The 22,250-nt window shown below is 39.9% G+C and overlaps 1 protein-coding gene across 2 annotated transcripts; it reads left to right on the forward strand.

The window, feature by feature from the left end:
• The first annotated feature begins 1,792 nt into the window (after positions 1 to 1,792).
• On the forward strand, positions 1,793 to 20,202 carry LOC125721190 (ubiquitin-conjugating enzyme E2 D2-like). 2 transcript variants are annotated; one of them, XM_048997251.1, is made up of 8 exons: positions 1,793 to 2,113; positions 12,783 to 12,846; positions 12,927 to 12,958; positions 13,047 to 13,124; positions 14,058 to 14,163; positions 15,847 to 15,940; positions 16,123 to 16,172; positions 19,297 to 20,202. In XM_048997251.1, the coding sequence occupies exons 1-7, from the start codon at positions 2,090 to 2,092 to the stop codon at positions 16,169 to 16,171; spliced, it is 447 nt and encodes a 148-aa protein (XP_048853208.1). In that variant the 5' UTR covers positions 1,793 to 2,089; the 3' UTR covers position 16,172; positions 19,297 to 20,202. The 2 variants fall into 2 exon arrangements, with proteins under 2 accessions (XP_048853208.1, XP_048853210.1); XM_048997253.1 differs by lacking the exon at positions 16,123 to 16,172 and having other exon boundaries at positions 1,796 to 2,113.
• The last annotated feature ends 2,048 nt before the right edge of the window (positions 20,203 to 22,250 follow it).

The following is a 22,250-nucleotide window of genomic DNA, read 5'->3' on the forward strand; positions in this document are numbered from 1 at the left end:
TACGAACATGTTCTACCAAGATTGTGGGAGTACCATGTGTGTTTAACAGGACAGGTGCTTCTGGGTTGATTTGGTTCCTACCTGTGTTGAATCCAACCTTATTCTGTTGCAGAAATGGCATCACTGACACACAAGACATGAAAGTCAAAAGTATAATCATAAAAATAGCCAATTGAAAGAGCCACACAATAGTCACAGTATATTGAAGGACAACAGGTGGCACATTACTATGGACTGACACCTGAGGCAAGACGCTTGCTAATTTTACACAAGAGGAAACTGTCGCTGTACCTTATTCTGAATTTATGAAGATTAAGAGCAGGTCATCATGTGACCAAAGACCAAATAGAGTGCACAAAGAATACACTAGACAGGGTAAACAGGATACTCCTCCTAATTACATGATATTATTGAGATTAAGCAATGTTATGGTGACCAAATTGTAATGATTAATTGGATTTGTGCAATGTGAGATTTATTCTTCTTGTGTTTATGTGCATAGGAATGGTTAGGTGGACAAATTACAAACTGTACACGTTAAACAATTAAAAGAAATATTACTGCTTTTTATAATGCAGAAGCAAAAGAATGGTTATACTTTCTCTCAGTAGATATAGCTATAGTGTGTCTGTGAAAGAGACAATCAATGTGTTTTATATGTATAAAGGCCTGTGTTCCATAGAAGCACAAATATTTTCACTTACTGCATACAGCACATCTACCATGTATATCTCCATCCATCCATCCATCCATTTTCCAAACTGCTTATCCTACTGGGTCCCGGGGGGTCTGGAGCCTATCCCGGAAGCAATGGGCACGAGGCAGGGCCATGTATATCCATCCATCCATCCATCCATCCATCCATCCATCCATCCATTTTCCAAACTGCTTATCCTACTGGGTCCCGGGGGGTCTGGAGCCTATCCCGGAAGCAATGGGCACAAGGCAGGGCCATGTATATCTCATTTTCTAAATTTCCAGGTATCCCAGTTTAACCTGAACGAGTAACTCAGGCTCAAACGAGGAAAAAATGAAGTCAGCATGAATCGAAAATTAATGTTAAAACAAATATATAGTGTTCTTTTTCTTTTGATTTCTTGTTCAACAAAAACTTTACGTAAAACAGGGAGATGCAAAAATTTATTTTTGCCAGTGGCAGAAGCAGAATAATTTATTTGGTCAGGTATATGTATTAAGAATTTGTCTCGTTGGGATTGGTGCATACAGGGAACGATTAAGTGTATAAAATACAATAAATAGTGCAAAAACACAAACTGATCTTTCTAAAATCTGAAATACATAGAACTGTGCGCAATTTGTACAAGAGAGCATGTATGATTGCAAGTTCTGCTGAGGTAGTCAGTCACAAGATTTATGAGCTAGTTTTGAGAAAACAGTCCTTAGTTCAAGATATAACAAGAAAAACAAAAATACAGACGAAAAAGCAGAACGTACGGAGCAGTGCAAGGTGCAAAAGGGACACGCTCTTAAATAAAAAAATATTATAAATAAACAACAAATAATAATAATAATAATAAATCAGTGACCTACTAATGAATGATATTGGAATTTTAGGTTCCATACATGCTTATCTAGGCTTATCTGAAGTTAGTAGTCAGCACCGGCAGCGCCAACAACAGTATAACATGCGGGAAGGAAGTGAATAACGCGCAGCGTCGTAAATGACACTACCGGCCAAGCCCACCGCCCCTCGTGCGCAATCTCAGAGCGCCGCGTACTGTGGCGCGGCGTGGGCGGAGTGATACACCAGAGAGGCCCGCCCGCTTCGCATTGGGTGTGTAGTCCCGGCAGTCGCGGACATCTTGTGCAACTCCGCGGGAGCGAGTAGATAGCAGTAGAGGGACGGCGCGCCGGCAGCAGCGTTGGCTAGTCCTCATTTGGACTGGAGGAAGACTCTTTGAAAAAGGGAGAGATACAAATAAGGGAACTCGTCTGGATATCTAGTTTTATACGTCTTCGTTGTTGTTACGGTCGCCGTCTGTTGAGGGGGATAAACGCGAAGCTTGGGTATCTTGTTTTTAAGCGAATTAGCCCGCTAGCTCTCCTGAAAGCCGCACACGGAGAAGGAATGGCGCTGAAACGAATCCACAAGGTTAGTGGCCTCATGGGCGCTTTGGCGAACCGCTTATTTATTTTCCCCGAGGTTTGAGATGCATTCGGTATGCAGGTGTCGGATTTAATATCATTCTGCTGTAGCTTTGCCGGCGTCGGCTGGGTTTTGTCCGCTTGCCCCGCTGCCGGCCTGCGCTTCGCCGGTTGAGAGGCTCGGGCCGGTTCTGGGGGCTTTGGGGCCGGTTTGACGCCTCCGTTCAGGTTGCTGGTGTGTTGGGCATTCAGCGGCTGGAAATGTATGTATTATGACGGAATGTATGGAAATGTGTCTTTGTGTGTGTGTGTGTGTGTGTGTGTGTGTGTGTGTGTTAATTTACCACCTGTATGTTAAACGGGGATCTGTCCGTTAACCTGAACCCGGGACAGGGGTTAGTATAAGGGCTAGTTTATTCCTAGTAAACTGGACGGCTTGACGAGGCTAATCTAACTACCGGTCCCTGATTATGCACCCTCACCTGAACGTCACTGCTTAAGTCATTCAATGATTTCTGTAATTTACAGGCAATAAACTTGACTTTTACTTACTAGTTTGGTGAAGGAAGTCATTAGGCTGGATAAATGGATCTGTAGCCCTTCTAAATCGGATTTGTAGTGGTATTTTGGTAACTGCATTTTTGTTAAAAAAAAATGCATTCAATATTAACAAACTGTTGAAATATTTGTAAGATTCTGGTTCTTGCTCTTGCACTTGATCTCTTCAGTAAGAGCACTTAATATTCTCTGGAAGGTGTGGTGTTGTAGGGTACGTTGGGAGTTCATAGTTTAACTCTAGCACATAGTTTAACTCTAGCATGAACCTTTATCGAGTATTTTTTTTTAGCTTCCTAATTTTGTGACATTCATGAGGAGAAAGATGGATGTTGGTTGCTTATACCTGCATCTGCGATTACCATAGGGATGTCAACACGGTAAATCATCACTCAATCTATTTTTGACAGGTCTTGTGTTAGATGTATTCGGATTCACGATTGAACTTCTTTTCGGTTTAGCAGTGTGTTAATTTTGGCGCATCTAGATTTCAAGATTTAAGAAATGTGTTATTGTGCAGGCTCAACGATGCAGTGATGAATGTGTTGATGGGATAATTCTCTTTTCTTAGGTCCTGTTCTACCGTACATGGTTCTGTAATGTTAAACGTGACAGGCTATTTCAGTCATTAGTCATACTGGAGCTGTGCTTTGCTGTCTTAGCCTTTTTGGCTACCAGTGCCAGGCTCTTCAAGAAACAATATATTTCCCTTTCTCTCAGTTAGGGTCCAGTAGCTTTGCATGAATGTTTAGCCTAAACAGGTATTTTATTTTGAAATATCTTATTCCAAGGTTATGAAATTGACCTTGCCCTGTATATTTTAGGAACTCATCAGTAAAATTGAAATGATTTTGGTAATTTGAAGTAGTGTGTGGAGTTCCTGTTTCAAACTATTTTGGGCTTGTAGTTTTTATCTGCGCAAAGCACTCCTGTCGTCAATTATTTGTAATCTAACTTGGTGAATCCAGTACAATTCTCCTTGTTAGTGTGTGCTGCATTATACATTCCACTTTAGTTTCCTTTTAGTTAGATAATGGCAATCACCCTTCAAAAAGTATATCTCTGGGATATCAGGAAATGCAGTAGTACTAAATGAATTAGCATGCTTTGATTCTTTGTGGTATTCATTGTTAAATTTTAAACAGTCCCTAGAATCAAGCTAAATGTATTATGAAATGAAGACAGTATTTTGAGTTAACATGCATTTATCGACCTTACAGCATGGTATCAAGGTGTCTTCTATTTCTTTACTTGTGGAGTACCTTCAAATTCAAATTGGTTTTTACTTTTTAAATAACCTAGGTTGTGGATAAAGTGCAAAGTTGTTGGCTTGATATTGGTTTGAAGTAAGACTGCAGAACAGAAGTGGAAAGTTCAGGTGCAGAAAGTATGAATCCTGATTGGGGTTTTGGCTCAACCAACCAGCTTTATACTCTTTACACTACACCTGTTGGTTGAAACAAAACTTTGGTCTGGATTTGTAGTAATTTATTATTATTATTATTATTATTTATTAATTGATATTTTTTTGATCCCCGTGGGGAAATTTTCTATTTTATCAACCTGTGTACTTTCTGGACCAGAACTTTCTATCTCTGCTTCAGAATGTATCATCTGCATCTTTCTGGAAGGATGTGTATCATTCTTCTAGTTCCTACAGTGGATTGCTACAGTATCTACACTTCCTCAAAATGTTCCTGTACTGTCCTGCTCAGAGTGGGACCACCATGAGGTTCGATTATCTCTCAGAAATTTTGAAGTGAGTGACATCATGTCAGACAAAATCCCGTTCAAGCACATCTTAGAACAAACATGGCTGCCTCCGTGAACACGCTGTAGTGTGTTGTTGCTTTAGCAAATTTGGAGTGAAATACATTTAACAAAATAAACATTTTTAAATATTTATAAAATAGAATTACTGTTGACTGTACAATGTTGAAATGACGTCACAGGGGAAACTCGGGCAACAAAGTTTGGAATATAGCAAGTCCCACGCCTTTGTGGTAAACAAGGCTTTCCTTACATTGTCACAAGAATATGTCTGTTATGAAATGTCCTGGAAGGAAGTAGTTTTCAGATATTCAGTTTCACTTGTTTCTTCGGAAGTGAAAACCCTGAATAAATCAAAAACTAGAAAGTTCTGTCTGTCCATTTGAGTCTAGTCTTTATATTTTATATTGGCACATGTTAAATCAGAACGAAACTTGTAACTAAATAATTTAAGTACATTTAGTTTCAGTTTCATGTAGAAAATTCCTTTTAGTTCAAGTTGCTCAGAGGCACATTTCTTTGTCAGGTATGCTGGATTGCTCCTGTGGCATGCATGGATTGTACTAATAAAAATGAATGAAATTGACTGAACATGCCGGCAGCTCTCCCTGACTTAGTTCTTGTTTGGCTGCATCATCTCTTCTTTCCAATACTCCGTCCCCAGGCTGCTCCACCCCGTTCAGCCATCCTGCTGTGCCTTTGCAGTGCCCGGTTCCCCGATCAGTCCTGGAAGGTGTCAAGACCACTGAGAAGCCTGCTGTTCCCCTTTGTCTAATTCCTCTTCCCATGACAACATTTCCTATAATAGCCTGATGGGTTATAAGTACAGATGAATGGTTTCTTACCAGGGCAGCTGGTAAAATGTTACTCCAGTAACATTTATTGTGGCAGTGTGTTCTCTAGTTGGATTTTTCATTCTGTAGCTGCTGCACGGAATAGCTTTCAGATGTAGCTTTCAGTCCCAGACATCCAAATCTATTTTCCCCTTTGGGTTTAGTTTGCTGGAAGCCTCTGAAACACTTCTTTCACTTAAATTTTCCCTGCCTTAAGCAAAATGGCTGCTGGGAGAGAAGTACCTGCTGTTAATTTTGTAAACTTGGACTAGCAGGCTGTTAGAGATGTGCTACTTCCTGACTTGATTTTATATGACCTAATGTTCAAACTGTAGGTGTGTTTAGATGGCATGTGTTCATTCTGAGGTTTTTACTTCCTGTTAGGTGTTTACCAATATTCATAAGGCAGTTTGCGCCTGGACTTTATAGAAGCTCTTAATTCCTCCTGTACATTCTCTGATGTAAAATGTAAGCTGCCCATGGAGAAGATGCCCAAATCAGTATTACATTTAATATTCATTTTCGAACCAACACACCTGACTTGACTAGTCATTAGGTCAGTCTTTGGGTGAAATTTACACAAACTAAATCTAATGCTTTTTATTGTTGGGCTACTTTTTCATCATTGAATACAAGCAGTCCAATAAATATGAACCTTTTTATTTAAATATTTGCTTTATAAATGTACTTCAGTAGTGTACTTCTCTATATAAGAAAATATTTTAACCATAAATGTCTTAAGATTAAATTATAACCAAAATAAATAGAATGCGCCTAGCCTACTACCTATATTATGTGAAAATGGTCATCCTCACAAAACAAAACTTAAATTCTTCTGTAGTGCAGTGCATTACAAGCGTAATCTACAAAAATGTCTTTTAAACTTTAAGGCCACTTTTCTGCTCACAAACAAAACGAATGCTTCTCTGGTCTAGCTGCAGCTTCTAGTAACTTCGTTTTATGTTCTAAAACAGGACACTTGCTGAATGTGGCAAACATTACAATGAGTCTGAAACACCTAATTCATATGGTGTAGTGTACTTGTTCATAATATCAATGTTTAAAGGAATGTCTACCATTAAATTGTAAACTGAAATATTATAGGCCTAGCCTTGCTGTTGTGTGAATATGGTAAATTCTCAAAATCAACCTTCTGCAGTGCTGTAATCTACAAAAAGATTTTCAGATAGCGGCACAGGGAACTTTGCCGGACTTTGGCAGAGATGTCCCAATTTGATTCCGATCTACATGTGAATGATTTGGTTAATTCTGAATTGATTCTGTGTATCAGTTTTATAGGTATGAGGTGTGAAATAGTATATGGCATCTCGCCAAATTTGGAGAGGTGTGTAAAAAGCTCTAAATGAAACCGAAATCTACAAATGCAGAGTCACTAGAGAAATTCTGAAAAATGAAAAGGCCAAAGTGTTGTATAGCAAAATCTAATTTGAGGAACATACGACTATAGTTACTTAAAACCAACCTCTCTTTCAAAGCACAAAAATTAATTCTGATTGAAAAGAGTAGCTGAAAATAAAAACGGTCAAGTCCAAAACTGATGTGGCATGTTTCAGAAGGGCTGTAACTTAAATTATAATATTTTTATTTGAGGAACATATGGGTATTGTCTGGGAAACTATGAGCTCACAATTCAATTCAATTCATATGAGAGAAGTAGCACCACCTATACAATGAGGACCAATTTAAGTAAAATTCAGCAAAAATATTTTCAAGGGTTGAAATGAACTAGATTTTGTGAATTGATATCTAATTGTCAAATCAAGAATCGTGATTAATTATAAAATCAGTATTTTTTTCCCCCACCCCTAATAAGCCCCACCTAGTAGTTCCTAATCTGTAGTACAGTTAATCGTAAAAAAACATGTGATCTCAATTCACACCTCTCTATACGATCTCATGTCTAAATTACAATGGTTCTTTTGCATTGTATTACATCAGCTGGATCAAAACAAGCACTCCTGCTTTTCTCCAGAGAGTCTCAAGCGCTCCATAATTCGGCATTTTCTTTAAAAGGCGGTTTCTCACCTCACCAGGTACTTTACTTTAGGAACTTTAAGAAAGTACCAGAAGTATGGTACTTCAAGGTGTTGGGTTTTCCGCTGGTGTATAAACCAGAACTGGCACTAAATGACATTACAGTACCAGGTGGGGTATTTTTTTTTTTTTGGAATTCGAAAAATGGCTGTATGTTATAGGGCTGGCTGATGTGCAATATTAATACCGACATCTCGTGTTGTGCATGTGCAATTCTTTGCCACTCAGCTAGACTAAGATCAGGCTTTTTCTTACTTTAAAGTTTGTACAGACATTATAGCACAGGGAGTTTGTAACATTTTTACTCTTTCATAGGAAAAATGATCAAGGTTTGCAATTTTAATTATATAAAAAATCAGTTTAAAGTTTACCTTCGTTAAAGCTTGGGACACTTTATTTGTCCCCGCATCTATTTTGTCGTCGTTGTTGTTGTTATTATTATTTATTGTTTGTTTCTCATTTATTGTTATTCTCTTAGTTTGCAACTGTTTTCAAAACTGTGATTCTATTGTGTTTGAGGCAGGCTATTTTCATAAGCAGTCGACAATAGTATTTCAGTTCCCACCCCAATGTATTGAAGTACCAAAAAAGTACTCCACTGGCACTAAAGGTTCTGGAACTACAATCGGGCCAAGTTCCTGTGGTAGGAATAGGCAGTTTCAAACCACATGATTTTCCCCCCCTTAACCAGAACATCTTTTCTCTTAAACCGGACTATGGAGAGCAAGGCCCTTAACCTCCAGCTCCCTGGGTGCCACAACAGGTGGCTGCCCTTCAAGGCCAGCTTGCTCTCATCTACAGAGAGCAAGTTTGGGGAGGCATAGCGTCCCCACAGGGATTAATAAAGTGTCTTCTTATTGTCATATACAGTGATCCCCTGCTATATCGTGGATTTTTCCCTGACGCATCGCAGTTCTGTGTGTGTGTGTCTGTGTGTGTATTTTATAAAAATAAATTATTTTTGTCATGTCCTTAGCCCAACATCCACGTATCATATGTGTTTACAAAATGTGTGTTGATACGTTTACATGTGTTTAAAGTATGTGGGAAGGATATTATAAGGCTTAAACTATTAAAATTATAAATTTTTTAAAAAGTGTGTATGGTCTTTCTATATCATGGATCTTCACCTATCACTGATGGGTCTAGAATGTAACTTCCGCGATAGGTGGGGGATCACTGTAATAATAATCATTTATTTTGTGTTTGGCCATAAATTACTGAAGTAGGGCTTCCAACAAAAACGTGCCGATTGGTAGACCATAAACGCCGGTACTTATTTGTAAGTTTTATGACTTTTTTTGGCATGGGGACTAGCAAAAGTTCCTGGTTGCGACAGCCCTGGAATTTGGAACCAGGTTCTGAAACCTCAATGTGAAAGTGTCCATTCTTAGTTTCTGGGGGAAAAAAAAAAACGTTAAATAACTAACAAAACTACTTATTGTTTTGGCGTGGTGTGTAGTTTTGTATGAAATTAAGTTTAATGTACAATTTTTTTTTTTTATCTCCCATGCTTATTTAGCATATAGGTCCCAGCTCCTGTGTGGTGCGAAAACGGCACATGTAACTGGCCAGGAGCTGTAAAAGTTCCAGGTCGAGGCAGCCCAGGGACTTGTAAACCAGGACCTGGTTCCGGGACTGGAGTGTGAAAGCATCTATGCTCAGTCTGTCTAGTTTTATCAGTTTTGTTAGAATGTTATTTCAATCACGTATGGTCTCTGACAATCTGCTGTAGAATTCTATACTTCTATGATGTACAAATTCAGAGCATTCCACAATTATACTGCACCAGGTTGATCAGTGACTGTTTTGTAGCAAAGCTATTTTTAATGCTATCTAAACAATCATATGCTTTAGTTGTTGGGTTTCGCAAAATACCTCTAAATTAATATCAAGTTATCCACTGCACAGTACTTATTTGGAATAAATTAGCTTCAAAATGTTATAAGTATCAAATTTTGGAGGACAAAATGTCCCTGATGGTGTTTTTAATTAAAACTTGTAGTGCTGCCCAGTGTCACATTTAAGAAATTGTTTTATATCATGCCGTGCAGCATGACAAAGCTGCCAGAAGCAGTTGCAATAATTGTTATGGAGCTGCTTTCCCCTACATTAGAACCAACTTCCCCACTAAATCTAGGATGTTTGGTATTTTGTGAAACAGTACTACAGATGTAAGTCTTCTACTTACTTGGCTTCTCATCACTCAAGCATTGTTTGGTTTGTATGGTTGCAGTTGTATTGTATTTGTGTGTGTGTGGTTGAGGGTGTCAGACACATCAATCAATAAGGAAAATTGAATACCTTGCCATTAAATTTTCCTTAGTTATGTTGTCTTGTTCAGGTGTGTGTAGAACTACGTATGTATGTACAGTAGGGGTGTAAATTGGATAGGGCTGCACGAAAAAAATGTGAATCATATTTTTTTTCCTTTGAATTGAGATCACAATTCTCTGTAAAAAAAAAAAAATAAAAAATCCTCAAATTTAAACATTCATTGCACTCATTAAACTGCAAAACGAAACGCAACAAAACATGATTGTGCCAAACATACGATTAACACCAGACCAGCATATCACCTTCTAACAACAGAAAGGAAACACTCAATTGGCTTTTCAATTAGGGCAGGGGTGACCAACCTTATCCGCAAAGGGCCGGTGTGTATGCAGGTTTTTGGGATAACCTTTAGGTCAGCTGTTCAAACCCAGGTGTGAGGACTCTTCAGCCAATCAGTCCTCTAATTAGTGACCTAATTAGGGAGTTGCAGTGAAAACCTGCACACACAGCAGCCCTTTGCGAATAAAATTGGCCACCCCTGAATTTGGGTAACCAAAAAAAATAAATGGATGCATGGACAGAGGTCATGATAGCATAAAAAGAAAAGTATTTTGTATAATATACATTAGCCATTTATATATAACCAGTTAGCCAACAAACATGTTAGCCGTATGTTATCATTAAGGTAGTGGATAGGCACAATGGCTAATAATAAAATAATATAGTAAATGTGGGAACAATGCAAAAACATAAGACAAAAACATGTCCTGTAAAATGTGGTAAATGCCCAGACATACTTGAAATAAAAAATCCCGTCGTATAACATGAAACTGATATACTGTGATATAAATTTTTGGACATACCACCCAGCTGTATGTGACACACACTGGAGAAACATAGGAGCGCTTGTTTTGATCCAGCTGATGTAATACAATGCATAAGAACCATTGTAATTTAGAAATCAGATCACATAGTGGTGTGAATTGAGATCAGTTTTTATGATTAATTGTGCAGCCCTAGATGACAGGTGCAAACATTTGTTTAGACACCAGCTTTTTGGTACTATATGAATGTTCACTTGTGCTCACAATTTGGTAAGCAGATTAGTAGTATGATTAAAATATTAATGAGGAACATATTGTGATGCCCACAAGTTGGTAATCTGTGTAAATTCATCATATCCTCATGCTTATTAAATTCAATTAATGGAGCCAGGGCCAGCGGTCCTCGTCTGTTACAGACGATATTCCGTTATAAGCGAAAAGCACTGAAGTGGCGGTGAAGAAAGGGACAGCTTCAAAAAAAGTCAGTGGTGTGGCAACACTTTTTGTTGTTTAAAGTCCCACATGTTTATTAAACATACTATCATTAGCGAGCTAAATCAGGTGGAGACTGTATATTTGTTCCTAAGCCATTTTGTCACTTAACTTGAAATAGATGCTCTATATTGGCTTTTTATTGCAATTGACTTAAAGACCTTTGACTTTTTTTTTTGAAAAGTCAAGGTTTTGAGAATTTTGTTTTCAATACATGTTAACATTCACCCTAAAGCATATTTATGTCCATCCAATACAGAGGATGGCTGGGTCATGCAGTGTAATGTGGTAGTCTGGCTCCTTTGACGTGAAATGGTGGTCCTGACTGTCCTGCTTGTTGTGCCTTCATCTGCATAAGCCCCCCCCCCCTTGCATGGGCTGCACACTGACATGTCTCTGAACTCTGAAAGTAAGCTTCTGCTGTTGTGGAGGGTCTGGCTCTGTGGATCTCATGTAACTGCTATGACAAGGAACTGTAATGACTGCTGTGAAGCTGAGAAACATATCCTGAGCCTCTGCTGTTTTCATTGTATAGGAAGCCATTGAAAGGAATTGCTGTTCAGGACTTTATTTTGGTGTTTCCCGTGAGGCATTTCAATGGCCCTTATAGTGTTCAAGCTGAACACTAATGCTGCCTCAATTTTATTGCCACTCGGTGGATGTGACTTCCACCTGCTATAACATCATGCGCGTACTCTTTGCAGTATGGTGAAAGTAAGAACATCACATAAGAGGGTGACGATCTGGAAGTATTTAGTGGATCTCAACTTAAGTGACAAAGAAATGAGATGTACAGACAGCACTGAGATTGTATGCAGGCTGAAATTGCTTTGTTTCACATGCAGGCATCATGTGATAGGCACTTGCTGATTTGTTCTGTTTTCATAATATTGTAGTACTGTATCATCAATTCTTGCAATAAACTCTGAAAAGCTTATCATTGATTCAGTTGCAAGCAGTCACAAAATTATGTCATCCACCTCTAATTTATACGGTTCACGTTTTTGTAGATGGACTGTTTCATACGCATTTGTGAATAGCCCTATTCAAGGCGGGAGCATGTGTTTCACACAAGAACCAGCTGAACCCTTTACCATACAGGATAAAAGAAGGGATTGAGCCTATATACTTTATGTGCCTTCTGGAGAGTGGGGCTAATATAACTTATCTTGACTGACATACAATGCTTTTTTCCCCCCATTTATAGCATATATTTAGCAGATACTTATCGAAAGCTTGGTCATAGAGGGCTGACATCCCTGGCACAGTTTGGTACTAAGGGCCTCGCCGAAACCCCCAATGGTGGTGTGATCACTCTGCCAGCCATGGGATTTGAACCCACGACTTTCCTGACGCAAGCACAGATCCCTACCCTGCTGGCCTCCCAGCACCCCAAAGAGTGACATCTTATGGGGAGTGGTGCGGAAACAGGCCATATGTCTCTGAGGCAGACTCAGCTGTGGTCTCTGTTGTGGTCATATCCTATATTTACATCAACATCCATATTCCTGGCTCTTATCCTGGTCTGGGGGGGGGGGGATGGCTCCAGCCTATCATGAGCAGCGCGGGACTGGGGTACAACCTGAGCTATTCCAGTCATCACTGGGCGCATACACGCACATGTAGAGATACCCGTTAGCCTAATTGCAAGGGGAAAACCCAGCATAACATAGGGAGATTGTGCCATCTTCCCACACACAGACCATGAGTGGGATTCAAACTCCCAATTCTGGTAATAGTGCTATTCTTTTTTTCCTTGTGTGCTAATTCAGTGTTAACGCTGATTCTGGCTTCAGCAAATGCAAATTTGTTGAATTAAACCTCATCTTCAAGCTGAGGTCTTACTCCCCATTTCTTTCGTTGCCTACAGGAGCTGAACGACTTGGCGCGCGACCCCCCCGCACAGTGTTCTGCAGGCCCCGTCGGAGATGATAGTAAGTCCCACAAAGTTCCTTCTTCTCTGAAAGATTCTTGCTGAACACAACCTAATTTTTTCCCCCTTCCCCCATTATAGTGTTTCACTGGCAGGCTACAATCATGGGACCTGTGAGTATTTAAATCCATCCTCCACTTGCATGTCCAAAGGTTTTCATTGTGTTTGGGTGGTATCTGATTCCTGTTCATTCTTCCACAGAATGATAGTCCGTACCAGGGTGGTGTTTTCTTCTTGACTATTCACTTCCCCACAGACTACCCCTTCAAACCCCCTAAGGTAAGCGGCTTTTCACTCATTTAAGTTCTTCTGTGGATTGCTAACCACAAGTATGAACCTTCCATACTGGCCCCTTAACATTCCTCGTAAAGGTAGATCTAGGGTGAGCTTCGGAGGATGTTATCTCAAGGCCCTGTATTTGTTTCGTTTCTGACTTGTGAGAGAACAAAAGCGTACATTTTACTGCCAGCGGGAAATCTGTGGAGCCGTTTGGAGAGGCCACTGCGTCATGTAATGCTGTGAAAGCAGTGTTGATCTGTCAACTTCTGAACCCAAACCAGTGTGATGCCAAGGGCACTTTTCAAGTGCTGTGGATTATGCTGTGAGCTCCTTCATAGACGATAAGAAGCCCTTAGCTAAAAGCTCCTCGGTGTAGCCTCAGCACAATGTTACTTTGACATAAACACTGAGCTTTTCAGTAGTGGTGGGCGATATGCCGATATTTTATAGTAACCAGTTACAATTCTATCCACAATATGCATTTCGGAGTTTTTGCAAGAATCACTACATTTACTTTTATTTAGCAGACACTTTTGTCCAACACACATGCTGCTGAGGCACAAGTACAGCTAAGCTGAGCTTTCAATGAATGAACAGTTACAAGTGTACCATTTATCACTATTATTGTGACAGAATATCACATGATGCCTGCCTACTCAGGGTGCAACATTACTACTACAAAAACAAATCAATGTGAAATGGCAGTTTTGGCCTGCATAATATTTCTGTGCTATCTGTATATCTCACTTTTTTGTCAATTATCTGACTCAGTGGATCTCAACTTAGTAATTAGACCTATATCAAAAAGCTTGTTAATTTACATGGTTCATTAACATTACTGCTTTACATTACAAAACTGATATTTTGACTTTGGACATATTGCCCTCCCTTACAGTGTATTGAATCTAAAGAGCCTTTTCTCCCCTTTTGTAGGTGGCATTTACCACAAGAATTTATCATCCAAACATTAACAGTAATGGCAGTATCTGCCTTGATATATTAAGATCACAATGGTCTCCAGCACTAACTATTTCTAAAGGTAAGAGCTATCAGAGTATCGATCCAGCCTTCCCGTAATTACTGTTGCCTAACTCGATGAACACAGCAGAGACTAGTTTAAACTGGGCTGATATTCTAACCACCTGCGTGCACTGTTCACATGCAGTGCCTCTTCTGTGTTAAATTTAATTACGTATAGGGCTGACACTAATAATTATTTTTCTGTTAATCTGTCAATTATTTTACTGATTGGTCAATTAATCCAAACGATTAATCAAATTGATCATTTCATTTAAGTTTTTTTAAATTTTTGGCAAACATTGTCACTGCAAGGCTTTAAATAATGGAGCTGGCTTTTCGGCACTATACAGACCTTATGCCCACAATTTGATAAACATATTAGAAGTATTCCTAAAATATTAATGAGGAGCATACTGTGATGCCCATAACTTAATCTGCATAAATTTGGCGTATCCTTGTATACATTAAATTCAGTTAGCAGAGCACGCCACATGCTACTGTTTCAGTAATTATGGAAGTGATAAGTAAGTCCTGTGGCCTGTACTACAAAGCGGGGTTACTGGCTTATTGGGGTAACTTGTCGGATTTAAGGTAGTCTGGGCCAAATGTAAGTGAAAGAATATGAAGTCCATTTAAACTGTGGTACCTTAAATCTGACAAGTTACCCCAATAAACCAGTAACCGTGCTTTGTAGTACAGGCCACTGGTGAAAAAAGACAACTCGACATCCACACCTTCTTGTAAAAGAGGAGATATTGTGGATAAAGACAGCAAAATGACGTTGGTGGTGTGGTGGTACGTTCTGCAGTTTTAAAGTCTGACTTGGGCTTTTGTAAATATAATTTGCATTTTTATTTCATTTCACAAATTTTTTTAATTTGCGTCCTTTTTTATTTAGTTTACGATAACACTGGTTCCAACAAGCCTGACACACATGAACACACACCATCAATCAATGCCGAATAAGCCCTGATTTTAACCTAAACATTTTCTCAAACACTTAATGGAAATTCTAAGGTAGCAGGCAGACGACTCTATGGCTTAAGTGTATTTAGTAGCTACAAGGACAAAAGATATTAAAAAGCTCTTCATGCTAATGGTAATTTAACAAACATGAATAGACATTTTAAGGTGGTTTTTCCTTTTCTGGCTGTCCAAGATCCAGAATACCACCTGTTTTCTTCAGGTACTCATGTAGAGTGCTATTGCTGGAACATTGCACAGTATAAAAATACCTTTTTGTTTTGTGATAATTTGAAATTCTCCACAATTGTGTAGTAAAATTAAAGGAAAACATTTGTCACAACTGAAGTGTTCTAGAAATCAAAAAGGTAATTTTACTAAAATTTTTAAAATGTGTAGATTTAAAATATTGATGTTAACACATTTTCAGCATCAACGTCATTAGCTACGTCAACTAATTGCGTCTGCCCTAATTATGTAGACAGATGCATGCCATGAGTATTTGCTTGATTTAAGCGGTAGCATTCTTTCTGCATTGGGAGCTGCTGTTCTCACTTTATCCAGTCAGAGGGATCTTTTTAAATAATTTATGTAATGTGTAAGGTCAGAGAGAGGAACAGCAGAGCAAAATATTTCTTCTTTAGTGGACTAGCACAGTCAGCTTTGTAGCGTTTGCTTTTGATTCTGCTGCATGATGGGGAAATAATATTAATGTGTTGACATTTGCATCCTCTTGCAGTTCTTTTGTCCATTTGTTCACTGCTGTGTGATCCAAACCCAGATGACCCTCTAGTGCCAGAGATTGCACGCATCTACAAGACAGATAACGAAAAGTAAGCTGGCTTTTACCCATTCCTGTGCTTTGAGCAGAAGTCACTCTTAACATTCAAACACTTATCTTGTAACCAGGTATTTCAATGCTTGTACTGTTTAAGTTGATGATAATGCGGTTTGTTTTTAACGTTACCTGTTGGCTAGGTGCTCAGCTTAACAGAGCAACGTGTCGCCTCATTAGGTATAATAGACTAGCGCGAGAGTGGACAGAGAAGTATGCCATGCTGTAGGGTAAGAGTCTGAGCACCATGCACAATGACATGGGGGGAATGTGCCGTGGATTTTAGCCTTTGCAGCACTGCTCCAAACTAACCCCCTTCGCTCTTGGCCTCCAAAAAACAGCAGTTAGCATGATGCTTATAGAGGCCCGTTCATAACATGACTTGCTGGGTCGACTTCCAGGAAGTCGCCTGTTGATGTACCCTCAAGCAAAGAATGTAACCGGATTACGCAACAAAAAATTTACCTGTATGAATGAAGTGTCTTTTGACAAAAGCATCTGTGATGCAGTAATTGAAATAATTGTGAAGGCTTGTTTTTGAATGATTGTTGGGCCTTTTTTGTTCTACCGGTGGTATTGTAATCAAAAAAGGGGGTGATTACATGCAATGCATGTTTGAAGTGGCTTAGGATGACAACCTGCCTTTTGAATCTCTGCAGTGTTTCCTATTCATTACATTGCAAGATGAGGCCTTAAGTGTACAAGGATTTTGTATGAAGCTCTGAAAACAAATGCTTGTATGATTTGTGGGGAAAATCTACTGAGGCTAGTCATGGAACAGAGGTGAATCTGCATTGTTTCTGTTCAGTGTTTTATGGTTATAGTTAAAGTGCCAGATTTTTTTTTGTGTAATGGTGATATGTAGCTGTTTCGTGGAAACAACTTCTAATTTTGAGTTTATTGGCTGGGTTTAGGTTGAATTAGGTGCTGTTATCTTTCTGTATGCCAGTTGAATAAAGCTATTTTTATATTTCCCCTTTCCCGGTTAGTTAAACTCGCCATCTAGAGTCCTCTGTTTTATATATGACCTTGGTTGCATAAATTAAAAAGGGGTCTTAACTTTATTGACATCCTTTGTGGGGATACAAGTAAAAATCAGACTCAAATACCATGCTTAAATCTATTTTATTCAGTTATGTAGCACTGCGGCTATTACATATTTTTATATTTAAATATTCAGCTGATTTTTTTTTTTTTTTATTCTTGAATGTTCAGTTTTTGCATAGTACTGCTGCCAACTTTAACAATTTTCCAATGATTCCGATATTTTGGGCACTCTCAAGCGGTGCTGGAAGACCGTACCTGCCATCTTTTTTTTGTTTATTTGTGCTATGAGTGTGATCCTTGAGAGACAAGTTGTATTGGTGTAGTAAGAATATAAACTGCACATGAATTTTCTAGTGCTACAGTAATGAGGTATTTACCAGTTATTAATCAAATGTTATTCAAATGCAGGTTTTTTGAATAATTTTCATATTCATATTTTTAATATTTATCACAGTACTAGAATTTTGAGTGGTATGTTTACACTGCAAAACTGTTTAAACTGGGTTTCCTCCCACAGTCCAAAGACTGTTTTGCTGTTTACCTTCTCTGAATTGCTCATGGTTTATGGTTTTGTGTATGTTTGTACTGCAGTGGACTGGCATCTCATTCTGGGTGTTTACCGGCATTGTTACCTCTACTGACTGGGATAGGCATTGTAGGGCACTAACAGTTTGAGTAAGGATGGATTAATTGATCAAGAATGCTCTGATTTTATGCTATGTGGCCAAATGTATCACAGAGTGAACTATGGACTGCAAGCAGAGGCTGGACAGATAGTGAGTTTGCATAAAATGTTTCTTTTTCCAACCTGCTGCCCTGCAGCATTTCTGCTGTCGACTCTCCAGTAGCAGTACACAAACCCGAACAAATGTTCCAATCTGTAGTCCATGTCCCATTGCATACAATCTACAGGGGGTCTTCATAAGTTTTCCTAATAAGAAACTACAGATGTTGATCATGCAATAAATTTTCCTGAAGCTTTGGAAGATGCATTGAAAGGAAAATATCCTGATGACAGCTGCAACAATGTTTGAGTATTAGGCAGAGGCAGAAATGCATGAAGAGCTGCATGTCACTGAAGAGTCTTGTGGTATGAAAATCCTGTGATTCCTTTATCGGACAAAATGTTTAGTGAGCTCGACCTGCACATTTCAACTGTCCTCACTAAGCTACTGAAGGGTATACAGTCCTGCAGGCCTGTATTGGGTAACTTTTAAAAACCACCTTAAAAGGACTGTTGATGACTACAAACATTGTCAAACTAGTGGATGTAGTTAGGCCGAGAATTTTTACCCTTAAAGGTGCTGCCCTTGTAGGATACGATGGATTTTTTAAAAGAATATTGTTCATGGATGTTTCCTTTTGTTAAACTTTTGAACTGTCATTAAAATTCTTGTCAGTAGCTAAAGCTGTCAATGATTGGTTTATTAACACGGATTCACAGTTGAGGTCTGCTATGGGACACGAGAGGCTCCAGTATCTGGCAGTCATGTTAGTTGAAAATGATGTACTTGATGGATTGGATCACAGTTGACTGGTCGGTTTCCAAAGATCAAAGACAGATGTTAGTCTAATTCTCCTTACCCACAACAAATATTAAGTGCATATCATACCTTAAACCTTGTAGTGGGGAGAGCATTTTAGGTGTAACGGCTGCAGTTTCTGATTCTCCTTAATCTCTATACTACAGGGTGTCGTATTCAATTAGAATTTGCAAGGCGGACTAATTATACGGTTTTTCCCAGTTGATTGACCACTGTCTGTTTGCCAGAAACAAAATAGCTTACCCTCATGTACCTCCGTATAGTAAATTGCACAAAAAGTTTGAGAAAATGTGTTTATTGCTAATAAGGAAAAATATTCATTCTTACGAATATGGGGTCTGGCTCTTCACAAGGTTTGGCTGTATTGTTGTAAAAGTGAGTGACATCTTTGACAAGTGACATTTTAGCTGCAGTTTTGATCAATCATGGTGTGAAGAGTAAATGTAAAGGGAGGACTATCTATCTGTTCTCTTTTTAAGAGTTTATTTAGATTTATTTTTCATTGTAGTCCAAGGTAGAGTAAGGTTTAATGGGGTAATGTAACTGTTCTGTAAAACATGGATAGAGAAATTTTAAGCGAATTTATCATACATAATCCTGCTCTTGTGAATGGTGAGTGAAAGTTGTGGCCCCCTTAACTGTATGTGCAGCCCTGCTGTGATGTTTCCTTTACTGACCTTTATGAACACAGTTGCGTCACTCCATTTGTCATGTAGACACATGAGTCTGTCCTCTCTAAGTTAATGTCTTTGTCTTTACACAGGTACAACAGAATAGCGCGGGAATGGACTCAGAAGTATGCAATGTGATGCTGCTCTGTGGAAGTCTGAAAACTGAACACATTAGCTGGAATAAACTTTAAATTACTGGTTTCCTTTCAGTTATTTGGCTGCTGTCCTGTTTCAGACCATTTTTTTACCCCCCCCCCCCCCCCCCCCACCCCTCTTCTCTTTTCGTGCCCCTTCATTGTCACACGTTCTTACAAGGAGTCTGGCTTGGACAAGACCATCTTACCTTGAGTTTTTAAAATGTAGATCTCATTAAAAGTGCCCACGTTGGTGAGCTCATCATGGAGTGCGTGTCAATGCCGACATATCCTTATAGCCACTTGGTTATGAGACATAAACAAAGCCCCAGCACTACTGTGTGCTGAAGATGCCAACACCGTCAAGGATGCCCCATTTGCTGCCAGCTCTCTCCCTTCAGGATCACCTCATTGCTGGGATGGCATCCATGTTTTTCACAGCTTTTTCTAATAGTGTTAGAAAAAATGTATTTTATGCTCTTAACCGGCAATGTGGATGGCAAACTTCTGCAGAGTGTAAAGCACCAGCTGGTTGGAAGGCATAAGGTTATAACTCTGTATTTTATGCATGTTGATAAAGAGATAACCAATTTATGTTCTGCCGATGATGGAGTTGTGGGGGTGGGTGGGAGGTTGGATACATCAGTTCCCCTTGAGTTTCTTTTGTGTAATTTCATTTGTGTTCTCCCATTGTTTTTAGATATCAGGAGCTATTAGTTAATCAATCTCCCATAACTTTTTTTTTTCTTGTAGCACTGAAAGACTCAAGGCTCTGAGGATGATTGATTGGCGAATGGCTCTGCTAGGTTATTTTTAATAGGTTTTTCCCCTCTCTACCCCTCAATAAAGTTGTATAAACCTCTACTTGGCTGTCTGGTGTAGTTTTTAATAAAACTGTATTAGTCTTAATTTTGTATTCTCTTGTACATAATAGTTGTTTACTACTGATGTAAAAATAGGATGGATATGTATGAACTATATGGGTTGCATTTGCCTGTAGCACTCACAAATATTCCTCAGTGGGTTTTCTTTGGTGGGAAAGAGGCTTGGTAACAGTAGGTGAATATGTGCATATCAGCCCCTGATGCATTAATCCAAAAGGTAGTGAGCTAAAGCGACATACCAAAGTTGGTATATTGTCCCACGTCCATGTTGTCCCAAGCATGTAGGTATTTTTCCATGTACGTTGGATTCTACCCACAGTAGGTGATGGAGATAAATTCAGAGGAATCGATGCATCCATCCATCCATCCATCATCTTCCGCTTAATCCGGGGTCGGGTCGCGGGGGCAGCAGTCTCTCCCCGGCCACTTCATCCAGCTACTCTGGGGGATCCCGAGACGTTCCCAGGTCAGCCGGGAGACAGTCTCTCCAGTGTGTCCTGGGTCTTCCCCGGGGTCTCCTCCCAGTGGGACATGCCCGGAATATCTCCCCAGGGAGGCGTCCCGGAGGCATCCTGATCAGATGCCCGAGCCACCTCATCTGGCTCCTCTCGATGCGGAGGAGCAGCGGCTCTACTCTGAGTCCCTCCCGAATGACTGAGCTCCTCACCCTATCTCTAAGGGAGAGCCCAGCCACCCTGCGGAGGAAACTCATTTCGGCCGCTTGCACCTGCGATCTCATTCTTTCGGTCACTACCCATAGCTCATGACCATAGGTGAGGGTAGGAACGTAGATCGACTGGTAAATCGAGAGCTTTGCCTTTTGGCTCAGCTCTCTCTTCACCATGACATGACAGACCGATGTAGCGTCCGCATGACTGCTGACGCCGCACCGATCCGCCTGTCGACCACCCGCTCCATCGATCCCCCACTCGTGAACAACATCCTGAGATACTTAAACTCCTCCACTTGGGGGAGGACCCCATCAATGCATTCAACAGAATATAAGTTTATATTGTTTCTCAGAGATCCTATGAAAAATGTATGTTCCTTTTGCATTATGTATAAGGTTGACAGTTCTTAAGCCAGGTGTCATTTGGATAGGTTAGTCACCAGCTGTGAGTTTAAGTGCTCCTAAGTGCTGCATGCTGATCTGCTGAGGTCAGACCTCCAGTAACCCTACGGGATACTTCTGCGTGTTCTGGTTCCCTTGCACAATCCAAAAACTCTTTAAGAGATTTGGTGTGTCTCAAACAGTGTTTCCGGTTTCCTGAATCGGTTTTCAGGAATCCCCAGACTGTTCTCATTTTTCTCCCTGGGAGCTGGAGGGAGCAAAAACGTTGAGTGCCTGGGGGGGTCCCCTATGCACAGGGTTGAGAAACACTGCTTTAAGGTGTGCACGGTTCATGAATGCAGATGCCCTGCAGTGTTCTCACATCTCATCTAGGACGTCCCCAACCTTGGACCGTTTGCTTCCTGGGACAGACTCCAAGTCCACTGCTACCCGCACATAATGCAGGAGAGTGAGGTCAGATTTGAGAAATGCTGATTCAGATCACATTCTGCTACAATACAATATAAGCTCATTAAGAGGCTGGTTAGACAGAGAAACCACACTCAGTTATGGCTGAGCAGCAGTTTTGAAGCAGTCACTGTGCTACTTCAACCAGACTCTAACACGAATATATGACCTTTCAGTATAATAAACTTGTTGAACTCAATTTGCAATGCTAGAGTAAATAGGGTGACCATATTTTGGGTTTTAAGAAAGAGGACACGGGGTGGGACGTAAATAGAGATGTTTAAGCAACGCAAGTATACTCAAAAGTATTCCGACTAGAAAGCAAATGCCAACATGAAACAAAACGTATTCGTGGCGGAACGCATTTTAAGGCCCGATATATGCTCACCCTACACACAAAAAGAAAACAACAAGGAAAGATCTGCAAAGGCGGAACCGGCGTGCAGTGTGCCTTCGAAGGGGGCGTGGCTAGGAATCACATGGGCAGCAGTGCGCGTGAGCGATGATCA

Source organism: Brienomyrus brachyistius, unplaced genomic scaffold (genome assembly GCF_023856365.1).
Source record: "Brienomyrus brachyistius isolate T26 unplaced genomic scaffold, BBRACH_0.4 scaffold32, whole genome shotgun sequence".
Lineage (NCBI taxonomy): Eukaryota > Metazoa > Chordata > Actinopteri > Osteoglossiformes > Mormyridae > Brienomyrus > Brienomyrus brachyistius.